General features: G+C 35.0%; 1 protein-coding gene across 2 annotated transcripts in view; it reads left to right on the top strand.

The window, feature by feature from the left end:
- The window catches only part of RFX3 (regulatory factor X3), a 134,608-nt gene that overhangs the window by 85,643 nt on the left and 33,337 nt on the right, over window positions 1-15,628 (top strand). The window contains exons 4-5 of one of the 2 annotated variants that reach the window (XM_074855476.1): window positions 1,719-1,977; window positions 14,260-14,334. In XM_074855476.1, the coding sequence (XP_074711577.1) occupies window positions 1,719-1,977; window positions 14,260-14,334 (334 nt within the window). The remainder of the gene's footprint in view (window positions 1-1,718; window positions 1,978-14,259; window positions 14,335-15,628) is intronic. The other variant, XM_074855477.1, reaches the window with a different exon arrangement.

Raw genomic sequence — 15,628 nt, 5'->3', positions numbered from 1 at the left:
GCTTATGAAACATTTAGGATTTTAAAACTGAAGTTCTGAAGTTTCTGAAAGTCTCTGAACATAAACAGAGCAACTGTTGTGGCATAGTTAATACAACAAAAGTTCTGACTGGTTGTTGATAAGGTGCTGTATGTTCTTCAGTTATTTAAAAATAATGATTTTCTGAAGCTAAAGAAGGAATCATTATCTCTTAGTCCATTCTTTACTAATTAATTAATCTTGTGTAAGTTTTCATAATTAAAAAAACATAGCAACAAACAGTAAATTGCTATGACCTTTTCTAGGTACTGATAAGAAGCTAATCTCTGTCTAGATAAAGGGGAATAGATGTATTAATCACCAGTTTACTTCGTAAAATGTGAATGCTGCTTACTCTTGTGTTTTTGGACAAAAGTGTCTGAATTTTTTTGTTGAATTTGTTCAGTTGCATGGTGGTGCATGATAATAGTGTTTTGTTTGAAATTTCTAAACGAGTTGGAGACATGCAGAGATTGACCATCTCTGTTTCTCTGAATCATAATACTCTACAATTTACTTGGACTAAGTGCATTTCAGCATATGCAACTCCAAGTTAATAGAAAACTTTGGATTTCAAAATGGTGTTGCGTGTTGATTACAAACAATACTAAATATTTTTATGCTTAAATAAGAAAATTAATGGTTGAGTAAAATGACTGGTTTTTACCTTTTGACCTTTCTGTCATGATGCTTGCCAAGATACAAAACTTAGCAGTCATGAAACAGGATAAAATTTCCAAATAGACTTTTCCAAAATGAGGAATCTGGCCTTTGAAATAATGAATGCTATTTACTTAACAATTTTTAAATACATTGATTTGAAGATCATGGGAACAAATGCATTCAAAAACTATAAATAGATTATAACCTATGAAGAATAAAGATTTGAGATGAGTGACTAAAAACATGAAACATATGATGGGTTTCAGTAGCTGAACAGTTTGTTAGGGTAAACTGGTTAATGAGGCATGAATGTTTCATAATTGAAAGTGATTTTAAAAATGTTACTGTTGCATACCTTTAACTTCTTTCATCTTTGTGACCTTTTTACAAGTCATAGCTCTGTTTTGGCCTATTTCTTAAATGCAGTTTTTTATCACAACATGAATGCATGTCCAATTTTTAATTTTCCATGTAAAAATAACTGCATTTCCCAAAATACAGTGAACTCAGAGTTTCAAGCTTCAGCTAAGAGCCTTAATGAATTTAAAAACAATAGGTAGCACAGGATTCTTGAACATTGGACTCACTTGGCTGACATTTGTATGAATTGTTTGTAGTTTTGGAATGTGCACAGTATGCACAATATATAACATCTGACTAACATTCAAAATTTTATTGTCAGATTGAAAAAAAACAGATGGAGTTTTATAAATTGCTTTGCAATATATTAATAATTGGATGAGCTCTTTCTGCCTGTCTCCTCAATTTTTGTCATACTTTCGTTCTCTCCTCTTCAGGTAAGAATGGCAAATTTTTCTGTAAGGTTTGGTGGATAATTGATTTAACATTGTCACTGAATTAGTTATTTAGTGCTTTGACTTGATTAAATGTTACTCTCAGAGGAGGCAAGAATTGTTTGCCAATCTTACTTAATTTTTTTATAGCTATTGTACATACATTTCTAGAATTATAACATTTCCTTCTGCTAAATGAGTAATACAAATAATTTCTTCTCTTTTTGTTTTCTTTTCTTGAAGCCGATCAACAACTTATCCTTACACAGAAACCCAGATGTACAGTCAAAACACTGGAGGAAATTATTTTGATACTCAAGGAAGTTCTGCACAGGTGACAACAGTGGTCTCGTCCCATAGCATGGTGGGCACTGGAGGGATTCAGATGGGTGTCACAGGAGGACAACTCATTAGCAGCTCAGGAGGGACCTATCTGATTGGCAACTCAATGGAAAATTCTGGTCATTCAGTGACTCATACAACGCGGGCCTCCCCAGCAACAGTAAGTATTTCAGACTGATGAAAAATCTTTGAGACTTCTTTCTTAGTCACTCAGATGTTCTTGCAGACTGACACGGTTGTGGCAATGTATAGCAATATTAGGTTATCGGAATAAGTACTACATAGTACTTTTTGTAAAATAAGTAATATATATATAAGTAAGATACAGGAGTGAGAATACTGTGAGAACTTAAACATGAAGGCAGACTACATTAGATGTAAATGTTAAATAATGTAACTTACAGATAGGTATCTTTAACTTCCCTGCATTTGCAATTTGTTTGCTCAATATTTCTGTAGGTTTGGTGGCTTATTTCAAAGTATTTCCAGTTGTTCAGAACACTGAGATACTACCTTTTGACACTGTCCTTATTTATCTCTGGTATGTCTCCAAAGTCTGTTCCAGATTTAAAGCTGATTGTGGAAGTGTCTCGCAATGCTATGAGAAGACACATTCTGTTACAACTGTGATAGGTAATATTGTGGACACTTAAACAGAGATCTTTCCCTTAAGAGCTTACTCAATCAGCCCTTACTTCAGTTATGAAAATAGGTTTATATTTAGTCTAGCTTTGAAGCATAGTCCTAATGAATACTTTTACCTAATTCATCTGGGTATTCTGGTTTGGATGTAGAGATTTGGAAGTAATGGGGAAGAGAACTCTAGGAAGATGTGTGGTTTAAAGCCCAGAGGGCAGCTGAATACCATGCAGCAGCTCGCTCACTCCTTCTCCCCATGAATGGGAAGGATAAATAAATAAAAAGGCTCAGGAATCAAGACAAGGACAGGGAGGGATTGACTCACCTGTTATGGTCACAGGCAAAAGACAGACTCAGTTGGGGAAGAAAGAGAACGTCAATTTAATTCAAACACTACCACCACTTAACAAACAGAGTAGGACAGTGAGAAGTATAAACACATTTTAGGAACCCGTTCACCCTACCCCTCCCTTCTGGGCTCAGCATTGCTCCCAGTTTCTCTACTTCCTTCCTGCCAGTGGTGCAGTGGGGCAGGGGATGGGGGTTGCAGTCGGTCCTGCCATTCCTGCCTCCTCAGGTGGAGCACTCCTCACACTCTTTCCCCTGCTCCAGCATGGGGTCCCTCTCATGGGAGACAGTCCTCCACAAACTTTCTCCAACATGAGTGCTTCCCATGGAAGCTCTTCAGGAACTGCTCCCTCCTATGGGCTGCAGCTATTTACAAACTGCTCCAGCATGTCCCTCCTGCACATGATAGTCCTCCCAGCAACAGACTGCTCCAGCACCGACTTTCCTCAGAGTGCTGGCCTTCAGGTGCAGCCAGCTGCTCCGGCATGGGGTGCTTCACAGGCTACAGGTGGGCATCTGCTCCAGTGGTGACCCTCATGGGCTGCAGGGGGACAGCCTGCCCTCTCACCATGGGCTGCAGGGGGGTCTATGCTCAGGTGAACCTCTCCCTCCCCTCTTCCTCCTTTCTTCCACTAACCTGGAAGTGTTTGTGTAGATGTGTCCCATCTCCCCAACTCTTCCTCACAACTCATGCTTCTCCTCCCAGGTTCCCCTTCTTAAATTGTCTCAGCCTTGGCCAGAGGCAGGTCTGACTTGGAGCCAGGGGAGCTTGGAGAAGCTTCTCACAGGTCCACTGCTGTAGCCCCTTTTCCCGCTACCAAAAAAACCCACCACACACACAAACCCAGCACAGAAGAGTTGAAAATTATGGTAAAGAAGATAACACATCATTAATAATACAGAATCATCAGTACTCAAAAGGGCAATGAAATTAGGGGACTTTATTTTAGGAACCAATGTAATGAGTAAAAATCTAATACTCTTCTATTTAGAATTATGATGAAAGTTTAGGATAGCATTGGATAATTCAGATGATATGATAAAATCTATTTTGATTCTTAAGGTGGTTGGTATGGATAAATATAACATTTTTGTACAATATAAAGAATTATTTAATTCAAAAACTGTGTAGTAGTATTTTCCAAGAATAAAAATTGTAGAGTCATAATTCATGAATAGTATAAGTATCAGTAACATAGTGGGAGCTTTCAACTAGCAACAGAGAATTTTATATTTGAGTTACATAATAAAAAAGAGTGTATATTAACATTTGCCTGTATTTTATGTGACTTTAATAGAAAAACAGTTTCTGAAAAAAAAAGAAGCATTCCTCTTTCGGATTCATTTCATTAAAATCAAGACTTTAACTTGACATAGCGCTGAGAGATATGGTGTAGTTCAGAACTGTCAGTGTTAGGTTAATGGTTGGACTAGATGATCTTCAAGGTCTTTTCCAACCTAGATGATTCTGTGATTCTGTGAACTTGACTGTTCTCTTTTTTCCTTTAAAATACTCTCTCATTTTACTTATTTGGAAGATACTTCATAGAGTTTTTCACCTGACTTTATGATTCCTAAGCACAGTCAAAACACAGTTTTCTATAGGCCTATTATGTAAGGAATAGAATGTCTAGATGGAATGAAATTTGAAAGTGATGTTTCTTTAAATACTTAAATGTCAATGATATTCCTGTGTTCTCTTTGTTGTTTTAAATTGTTCTACAGTTGAAGACAAATATTGCCTCTTTTAGAGATCATGCTAGTCTTCTCCTTAATCAAATAAGAACAAATGCATTTTTGTATTTTGCATATCATGCTGTAAGCTTTATTTTATTCACTGACAACAGAATTCAGTCAGTGGAAATGCTTAACTGAATGTGAAATGAAGTGAGGCTTTAATGCATCCAGTAAGCACAAATGAGTAGTAGACTTACTCTGAAGTTGGTTATCCTAGAATTATTTGAATAATATCAAAACTCAATGCATATTTTGCAAATTAAAAACGGTTCTAATGTTTTGCCAAAATTAGAAGTAAAATTTGCCAAAATTGAACAAAATCTAAGGTTTGTACCTTCAGCAACATCTTTCTCTTGCTTTGTATGTCAATAAAACAGCCTGTTTTAGTTGCTCCGAGTAACTCCTATACTGTTATATCAACTTGCCTTTAAGAATAGAAAAATATACTGCTAATTAAATTACAATTACTAAATTGCACTTTTAACACTAAAATTGTTTCCTCTGGTTTTTAAGGTGCTGTTTATTTTTTCTAATGTAGTTCTGCAAGTATGAGACATTAGAATATATTAGAAGTAAGTTTATTGCTAAGGTAGTGGGACAGAACATGATTTTAGATTTTTAAGTTTTAGGCTCTTGGTGTGTGTATGGTTCAACTGAAATATTCAAGAGTCAATTGAAACACAAAAGTTTCAGCTTAAACTGTAATTTTAAAGCACCGTTTGTTTTAATTTTACTAGAGGGCATAATTAAACTATGCAAAATAGAGCATTGTAATATTTCATTTGGATTGCACCTTAGATAGGTAGAGCTTGTTTCACTTGTGATCCTCATCTGATATTTACCATCATAACTTTTTAATTCTTGTATAGAGAATTTATTGGAGTCATCAAAATAACATGTATCCAGGCTGGTTTGCTAGTATAATACTGAGAAAATACTTCCAAATGTTGAATTAGTTTGGATAATTTTCATATGGAGACAAAGGATATAGAAATTAGTAAGAATTTACTTACACATGTCATCACAAGCTCTCTTTACTTTTACCAGAGTTACTAGTTCTGTTCACTCTTTTCAACTGATAACTTCATTTGTTTTGTTGTTATTCACCCTCACTAATCAAATCATTACCTTCTGTAACAAGCAAATTAACTGTATCATTGATGTTATCTATTTCAGATACATCTAGCTTAAGTTAAAAGAAACAAAACTGTTTCAGGTTAAAATTCAAATGTATAAAACAAGTCCATCTTGTTAACTGTGTCTTAGATAAATAAAATTTAAAAATCTAATTTACTTTTCACCAGGTATGCTATTTAGTTTATACAGAATTCAATAAAAGAGACTCAGAGCCTTCTTACTTTAAGTCTGCCTTCACTTTATTTTCTTGATGGTTTAATGTAATTCTGAGATCTACTTCAGGTTTAATAAAGAGCTAATATTTTGTTTGTAACATTTAATTTGTTTTAATTTCTGTCAAACATAGATACAAGAAAGCTGTCCTACTTAAGCTATATCAGGCAATAGCAGTGATTTTGTTGCCAAAGTATTAAGAATTGTGCACTACTAAAACTATTCCAACATATATACAGTAGTGGTTTATGTTAGTATGCATGAAAAACATTTGTTAGCATTTTCTTTACTCATTTCATTTCCATTGATTTCATTGCTTCTTCCCATTATACCCTTTGCTGGCCTATTAAACAACTTATCTGCTTACTATAAAGGGTTTTTTCACTAAAACAGAAAGGCATTCAGATTATAAGACCTTCTATATAAGATATTAAGTAGATAAATAGCTTTCCAAAATGACCATTTTCACATGAATATATGTGGATTGGGCAAGAATAAATTGCATTGAACAAGAAGGGATTTACCCTAGCTGGATGTCTATTTGAAGTAAATTTGCATGTTGAAACCTGTGTGAAAGAGTCGTCTGTTTGGTTTGTTGGCAGCTATCATTAAAGAAGAGGCAGCTATTTTTAAGAGACTGACTAGAAAATTGGATTGTCTTGTTAATAATGAAATCTAAATCACCTTACAATTTTTTTTCCATATGTAAATGTCTAAAGACTGTTCTTGTGATAAAACAGGATGATCTAATCAACATATTTCATAATATCACAAGGTTAAAAATTCATGTAGTTTCTAGTAATAAATGTGTTGTTATGCTTGTCAGCCAGTGAGAGGCTCACATCTATCAGTTTTGTTTTCTAACAAGCTTTATGACTGATCTGCAGTTACAGTTGTCATTCTTCAGTCATCATCAACCATAGGAGGTATCCACTCATGCTGTTGCAGAAATTTATCCTATTTCAGTGCAAATCTAAATGGCATGGAAATGAAAGCAAAATTAGTATGGATATGATGTATCACTACAAATTATTATTTCTGGTAGTAAGCACAGCATGCAAAATTTGATCTTAAGTTTAAAGGAGGGATGGTGCCTACCCAAAATATGTTGTAATTAATAGAGGGAAAAGAATGACAGGAAAGAAGAAGGCCCAGTGTAAATGTCATATCCTGATAATATCATTTTAGTGGAAGTATTATAATTATTTCAAGAACAAAAAGTAACAAATGTTTAAATGTTGAGGAGTTATAATTTGGAAAACAGTTTGAGATGAGATATTATTTATTAATCTCTTTCTTGGTAGAGGAACTTTTTCCTCCTCCATTCCCCAGCTTTTCTGGTAATTTTTATTTAGCTGGATCCATCTTAGCATAAAACTAACCATTTCTGATCAACTTCAAGATTTTTATGCTACAAAGGATTGTTAGATCATTTGGTCTGACCTCTTATACTGGCAAGACATTCACTTATGACTTCCTGAACTGAGCACAGTGACATCTTTTGTGAAAAATGGCATCCATTTCCAGCTACAGGAAGGCAGATAGTATTTTTTTTTTTTGTCTTTTAAATGAGTCATAAGAATGATTAATCACTACTACTGCTAAAAAACCATTTATGTGGTATGAATTAACTGGAGGGGTGGGAAGTTTAGAGGATTTGTGGATCTTGTGCCTTTATAAACCTCTAGCTACAAGACTTTTCCTCCTGCTTTGGTTTCTTCTTCAGAGCTGTAGAGCATCATGGCTTCTCTGTCTCTCTTCCAGAGGTTTAAGTCTAGCAATGTGGCCAAACTAACTTATGTCTTTCTCTGCCCCTTTGAGTCCCTTGCTGCTCCACTGTAATGTCTTCAGTTGAGACTGTGCCCTTTTCACAAGACAAGGAATGTTGGGGAAAAGGGATAATGACCCTACTAAGGTCAGCCACACCTACCCTGTCTGCGTTCTGACAGCACCTGCCTATGCTCCTTGTTTCTTTTCCAATACAGTCTGGCTCTAGCTTTCAGTCATTGGCTTTTGGTGTGTTTTCTGCATAAAAGCCCTGTAGCGCCTCCATAGGTTGTTTCTAGTTTTGGCAGTTGAATATTTATTCTGGTATTTGTGTATCAAAAATCAAAATGTAGTGCTGTTGGAAACCCAGTTTATTCCAATGTAGCATTTCAATTACTGATTAAAAAATGTTGCAAGAAACACAATTTTTTAGAAATCAAGGTATCTTTGAATCAGTGAGAAGAATTTCTGTTAATTCCTTTTATTTGAAAATGCATAAACTGGATGCAAGATGAGTGCCACTGATGTTTTCATAACAATCTGATTATCAGTGACATGGAGACATCACCTTTCTAAAGAACTGAATTTTTAAATTTCTGATTAAATACACGTTTGTTCTAAAAAGGCCATTCTACCTCTCTCTAAAGCTCTCTTGCCATAAATGTTTGCAGATTTGGTTCTAATAATAATCAGAACTAAACTTTCCTTTTAGTTTCTCAATTCTGATTTTCTGGTGCGAGTAATTCCAGTGTGCTTACATGTGTTTTTCAGTGTTAGGTGGAATGTATATGTTCTAGAAGTCCTTATAATCAGCTTGACAAGGAATTTTTTTTTTCCTTTAAGTGTTTGTGCTAAGTTTGAGGAAAATGACCACAAAGAAAAAAGTTTAGAATCTCTTTGAAGATGTATATAGTGGGTATGAGGTATACGAATAACTGGATGATCCAGGGGAGAGAGGGTGAATTGTTCAGTTTGACCATATGTTTGAGAACTTTCATCAAGGAATATAAACATGGGCAGCAATGTTTCATTTGAAAATTTGGGGAGGAGAAAGTAATCTGACATAAATTCCAAACATCTCATTTTTCCAGTCTATGGCTGTTGGGTGTTCTTTTCACCCTACGTTGACTCCATATATTCTTTTGTAATCACTAGAGAACATATTATATTCATTAGTCAGTATGCATGCCTTATGTAGACTACTGGAGGTGTGCATTTGCAGCAGGTATTTTAACCAGTATCTGTTATGTATGTTAAACTTGGATGTTATATTTATACATTAATCAATTTTAGGGAAAAAAAGCTTTTTTCTAAGTTTTTAAGGTCTATCAGCATTCTTTTAAGGTCATCATCTGTAAAATACCATGCTTATTTTACATCTTTTTGTGTTCTTCTCTTTCTGCATATTTACATTTCTCTCATTCCAGCAGACTTTAAAAAGTATCTTTCTATCTTCCTAGTACTGTTTCATTTTTTAGGCAAAATTTCTTAGAACCTATTTACAGGTGCTCCTAAAGCTTTGTGTATTGTGAGGAATGCAAATCTTTTAGATTTAATTCTTCCAACTGTAAAGGCTATGCCTGAGTTCTCTTAATGTGGTCAATACTATTTCATTTTCAAGCTTCTTTTCCCTGGACAGGATTGTCTGCCTAACACAACCCTCTAGCATAAGCTTCAGAAAATAGTATGGCATACATAAATACTGTATCCTGAAACAGAATTGAAAGCCGCCTTAAATAATGCATGTTTGTGGCATCCTAAAAAAGCGTCACATTTTCAAAAGCCCTGTGTCCCTTTATTCTGTAGCTTCAGGTTAGTTCATGATGTGTATACACCTTATTTAGGTAAGCACAGTTGACACAAGTACCCAGGACTTGGCTAGCTGTACCAAATTTATCTTTCTTGTACATGTATGATAAATTGGTGATTTGTTTATAATGGAGAACGTGATAAAAGCGCCTTTAGAATTTCACTTCCTTTAAAACCTAAGTGGGCAAACGATTGGAAGTGGTTAAAAGACATTGTGAATGCGAGGTGCCTGTGGAGATAGAGACAGAAGCTATCTCTTTTGAACATGATGCAACAATGTATTGAATTTTAATACCACCTAAAGTTGCCTGCTTTGCTGCTGGTGGAGTGTGGTTTGCAGATGCAAGCAGATACAGAAAATAAATTATAGGATATCCAGATTAATTACAAAACCTCAGATCTTAAACTTCTGCAAATTGTTTTATTTATGTCCTGACCTCCTCAGAACAACTTACTCTAAATACTTTGTGTTAATTAGTTGAATTGTTAATTAGTTGAATCATGAAAAAGTACTATTTCTTTCTTCTTCCTAAGAGGAAGACAGTTTTTTTCAAAGTAGGTTTTGGATAGGTATTTGCTATGTCTATGCTATACACATCTGAGACTATTATGTATAATTTATCTGGTAATATATTAATGAATGCTAAGACATAAACTAACAAGAACAGTTAATAACTTCCAAATCAGTAGATCACATAAAAACTGAACATTGTAGGATTCTGGATGCATATGCTGGGAACAAACTGTTGAATTTTTTAACCCTGCAGAAATACCCTTAATCATTAACAACTGTGTCAGAGTATAAGGCAGGAATTTAGTTGGCAAACAAAGGACAAGACTACAATCATAGTTTTCATAGCTATCATGCTGTAATTTAGTGTCCACCCTTGTTTATGTTATTATACAAACTGATTATCTTTCCTACCAGTAGTGTAATATTTAACATGGTTTAGTTGGAGTTGCAGTGGAAGTGACAGTGTACATTTCAGTTATCAGGCAGAACATTTTAATAAATAATGGTTTTAGTCTTGTTAACAGAAGAATAGGAGAAGTATATGACTGATCACATATTCAAATAAATGAATGTGTAATTCTTGTTGTCATTTAGTATTTCAGATGTATATGTAATTAGTTGTGCCTGGAATATCTCACTGCTTATTATTAAAAATGCAAGGATATTAGTCTTCCTTTTGTATTTATGCAGAACATAATTTTAAATCTTTAAATTATTTTTATATTCTATCCACAAAACATCATAGTAAAACTCACTGCATTACCTATGTAATTAATGTGTGTATGTACTTAAATACTGTTTTGAATAGAGATGAAATGATGTTCAGTTTTTCTGGAACCTAAATAAAAGTCCCTGTCTAAAACATAGAACTTAAAAGCTTGAAGGAACAGATCCTTCATATAACTTTTTACTCATGTAGCTATTACTCCCTATATGCACTCTGTGTCACGTAGATCATCCTGAAAACCCAAAAGCTTGGAATAAGAGAATAGAATAAAACAGAGTATTTCATTTGGAAGGGACCTACAATGATGACTTAGCCCAATTGCCTGACCACTTCAGGGCTGACCACAAGTTAAAGCATGTTGTTAAGGACCTTGTCCAAATGCCTCTTAAACACTGACAGGCTTGAGGCATCGACCACCTCTCCGGTGGTCCGTTCCAGGGTTTGACCACCCTCTCAGTAAAGAAATGTTTCCTAACATCAAGTCTGAACCTCCCCTGGTGCACCGTTGAACCATTCCCACACGTCTTATCACTGGATCCCAGAAGAGATCAGCACCTCCCGCTCCACTTCCCCTCCTCAGGAAGCTGCAGAGAGCAATGAGGTGGCCCCTCAGCCTCCTTTTCTCCAAACTAGACAAACCCAGAGTCCTCAGCCACTCCTCACAGGACATTCCTTCCAGCCCTTTCACGAGCTCTGTTGCCCTCCTCCAGATGCATTCAAGGAGCTTCACGTCCTTCTTAAGTTGTGGAGCCCAGAGCTGCACACAGAACTCAAGGTGAGGCCACACCAATGCTGAATGCAGCGGGATAATCCCCTCCTTTGACTGGCTGGTTATGCTGTGTTTGATGCACCCCAGGATGCAGTTTGCCCTCTTGTCTGCCCAGGCACACTGCTGGCTCACATTGAGCCTGCTGTCAGCCAGCACCCCCAGATCCTTTCCTGCAGAGCGGCTCTACAGCCATTCCTCTCCTAATTTATACTTGTGCCCAGTGTTACTATTTCCCAGGTGCAGAATCTGGCATTTTGACTTGTCGCTTTCATTGTCACTGATGATTGTCCAGTGCTCCAGTCTATCCAGATCCCTCTGTGAAGCTTCTCATCCCTCAAGAGAGTCAACAGCACCTCCCTGTTTGCTATCATCAGCGAACTTGATAGTGGTGCATTCAACTCCTGCATCCAGATCACTGATAAATACATTGAACAGAACTGGCCCTAGAATTGAGCTCTGAGGAACACCAATAGAGGGAAACACAAAGTAGCCGGAAATTTTCAGAAAGGGCAAGATGAATGATTTAGTGTCTGGAATATCTGTCTTCAAATCAAAGATATTTTATGGTCAAAAATAGTTAAGTGATTGTATAGCCTACATAGGAAGGTTTCTGTGATTAAAGAGATATGTATGTCAGGAAAAGCTGAAAGCTCATTGTATCAAAATTTGAACTAGAAATAATGAACAAAATAATTAGTAGTGAGAACAATTTCTCATAAAGCTTGCCCTAGTAGAATATGATGAAGACTCATTTTAAATATAGATCACATATCTTTCTGAGCCTGATTAAGTAATTAACATTTTAGTGGTGACCAACACTGCTTGGCTTATGCTATGCAGTAAACATGAACACAATTCATTGTCTTCAGTGGCTATACTGGTGAAATCTACTTCTAAAAGAAACTCCAGAAAAAAAACCCAAACAATTAAAAAATAAACCATTTCTTTATTTGGCTCATTGCATAGCACCAAAAGGCATTGAAGCAATATGGCAGTGAGGAATGAGTCATCTGTAATACCACTTTTGTTTTTAAGTGCAATTGCTACTACTTTTTAACAGATTAGTTCTCTGAACTAACAAGGCCACAAGTTGCAGCAACAAAATGAGAGTAGTGCAGTAGTAGGAATGAGCAGCAGGAGGTGTAACTTCAGTGCTGTAGCACTGCTGTGGACTAACCATTGTGGAACAAGTAACCTAAGGTTCAGAATTAGGATTTAAATGTGTATACGGTCTTCATTGTTTGGTTGCATTATGTTAAGAAGGGAAATTCTGTGGCTATGGTATGTAGTAAGTTGACCTTACTATGATGATGTTTCAAGCTTGTAGTTTTTATCATGTGGCATGCTATTAAAATTTGATCTTTCCTGTGTGATTGAATACTTTGACCTCATAGTATTTTCCACTGAGGAAGAAAACTGAATATTAAAAAAAGGCCACATTATTACCATGTAAGAGTATGTTTTCTTACAAAGTAGTTGCATATTTTTAATAATGTACTTTATATGAAAAGGCTTGTATAGCTAATATTAAACAGTTGTAAGAGAGAAATTATTCCTCACAGTTATTACAATAAAATACTTGTCAGTTGTCCTTTAAAAAAAGGGAGAAGCTAATTTATATGTGCAGTAAATTCAAATGTAGTATTTTTCAGTTTCTGTTAACACAGAGAGTGAATTCCGCCAATATTGGTAAATCATGCTGCTGAAATTGTAGATAGTACTGTGATACTTGAAGTAGGATAGTGAGGGCTTATAAAAAATATCTACATGGAAAATTGTAAGTGTTATCAAAAGTGCAAGTGATGGTTTCCATTGCTTTCATTTTGGTCATTTAATGTAGCTAATTAATTGCATGCTTTTTCTTACTGCGCATCCCGTTGTCTCTGTCATTTTCATTGTTGGTTTTGCTCTTCCAGTTCCCCAGTTAAATTACAGTTAGGTTCTAATTTTTTTATTTAATGCTGCTGTTATCGAACTGATCGAAATATCCGTTGATACTAAAATAGAAAAGAATGGGAATAGTTGTGAGAGTATTTGAACATTTGCATTTGAAGAAATACTACTTTGTATTTTAGTAGTGCTGTGTTTTCTTTTCTTTTTAAAAGTCAAAATTATTGTGAACAAATCTGCATTTCCAAAGGCTGGATCCTTCAGTCTGTATAACTCCTGACTTTCCATTTACTTTGGCAGCTGGGGATATTGAAAGGGTGCTGGCAGAAGTAAGGGTGATGTCTTGTCCCAGTGAACCTAATGGTGGAAAACCGTTTGAATTATTTGGGTTTGGGATTTGATTCTGCGATTCCAGAAAGCTGAAGTTTTGTTTCTAATTCAGTTCTTATTGCAAGCTGTGCATGTCTCTTTCTGATATAGTTAGAGGGAAAACATATGGAGGCCTTTCTTAAAATTCTGTTTAGGGATTTTTTTTTTTTATTATTTTTTTTTTTTTTAATTTAAGACATTTTTGTTCAATCAGGGTTATTTTTTATTTCAGTGCAGCTCACCAGTAAATCTACTAATTTAATTTCCTGAGCATGTTGGAAGGTAAAATGGACTTCGAGGCTGTGATCCTGAAGTATATATGCAAGCGAAATGCCTTTCTGACCTCACTGGGGAGGTTTGTGTTCACTGGGACTCTGGAATGAGGCCTTTTAGTAGAACATATGCCCTAGCCAGGAATAAAACAGACATTTCTATTGATCTGTAAGCATCTGTCAAAACTTCTCTGATCAGGCTTTTTTACTATCTCGTCTTGAGTCCTTTTTTTAATGACATCTATTATCAGATTGAAATGGCGATTGAGACACTGCAAAAGTCTGATGGTCTGTCCACTCACAGAAGCTCTCTTCTCAACAGCCATGTAAGTTGTCTCTTCTTCACATACACTCTCTCTTGCTTGTTCTGCATGCTTAGCCTGCTTCTAAATGTTTGTTTTATTTTATTACTACTTTTGCTCTTAATCTTTTCATCTTAGTTGCTTGTAATCTTCTACTACATCTCCCATGGCTTTATATTGTCAGATGAAATGTCTTTATGGTATATTGCAGAGTGTTATCTGTTTCTTATGCTCTACACCTGTGTTAAGACAAGTTAATACATTTGACAGTTTTGGGGATTAAAGTGTAAATGTCAAGATAAAGTTCAAATAATTCTACATTAGCTGGCTTTTGACATTTTAAATAAAGTCATCTACAAAGCAAAGTCTGTGTACCCTATATAAATTTCAGGGCGTGTGAAGATGAAGAAAAGAAACAAACAGTATGCCTAAATAATATCTTTAGGTTATTTTTAGGTGTTTTTTCGTTTATTCTGAATAGAGAGTTTATTATGAAATGACTTATCTAAGAATCCTAAAGATTCTTATGATGACCTGGAAAAAAAGTGAAAGCATTATCTTAATTTGAAGTACACAAAAATGTCTTACTCAGCTGCCTTTTGCATAGTTCTTACTCTGCAAATCTTACAGTTAAGAACTTTCCATATATAAAACTAAAAGATATGTGGGTGAAAACATGATGTCTAAATATAGTGATAAATCCATTCTATGTAACTTTAAAATAAAGGAAGACAGCCCAAAGTTAATTTTAAACTTATTATATAAATAATAATGCTTTGTAAGTTGCTAGTCTTTCTTGAATTTTTTTTTCTGTTGGTGTTTGTGGTTTTGTATTTTGTATTTTTGCCATGTTGATTACTTTGTATTCATCTTACCTCTTTTTCCTTCTCAGCTTTACTGATTATATAAATTCAAATTCCTTTATTGTTTTACAGAGGAAAGTTAAATTTGGTTTGTGGTCTCAATATAGGAATATGGTGGTAGAGGCTGTCCCTCAGAAATCAAATTTAAAAAGTATGTTTTGGCAGGTTTGGGTTTGGGTTTTGGATTTTTTCTGCATGGGTCTGGTTGTGTCAAAGTCAAAACTAGAATTGTTTTATGGAAATTTTAAGCAAACTTTTTTTCTTTAGAAAATGCCAAAATTGAAAGAGGAAAATTGTATTACAAAAAGTTATACAGAAGGACTTTTAGATTCCACCTTGGATATTTACAAAATAACTGTTTTGAAGATAAGACAATACCAAAATTATTACTTAAATAATAATAGATAGTATTAGACAGATAATATCAAAATTACTATATAAATGTAACTTTTTAA

The sequence above is a fragment of the Strix uralensis genome, chromosome Z (assembly GCF_047716275.1).
Source record: "Strix uralensis isolate ZFMK-TIS-50842 chromosome Z, bStrUra1, whole genome shotgun sequence".
In the NCBI taxonomy this organism is placed as follows: domain Eukaryota; kingdom Metazoa; phylum Chordata; class Aves; order Strigiformes; family Strigidae; genus Strix; species Strix uralensis.
The sequence above is the reverse complement of the archived record's forward strand: the minus strand, read 5'-3'. Positions and strand labels throughout refer to the sequence as shown.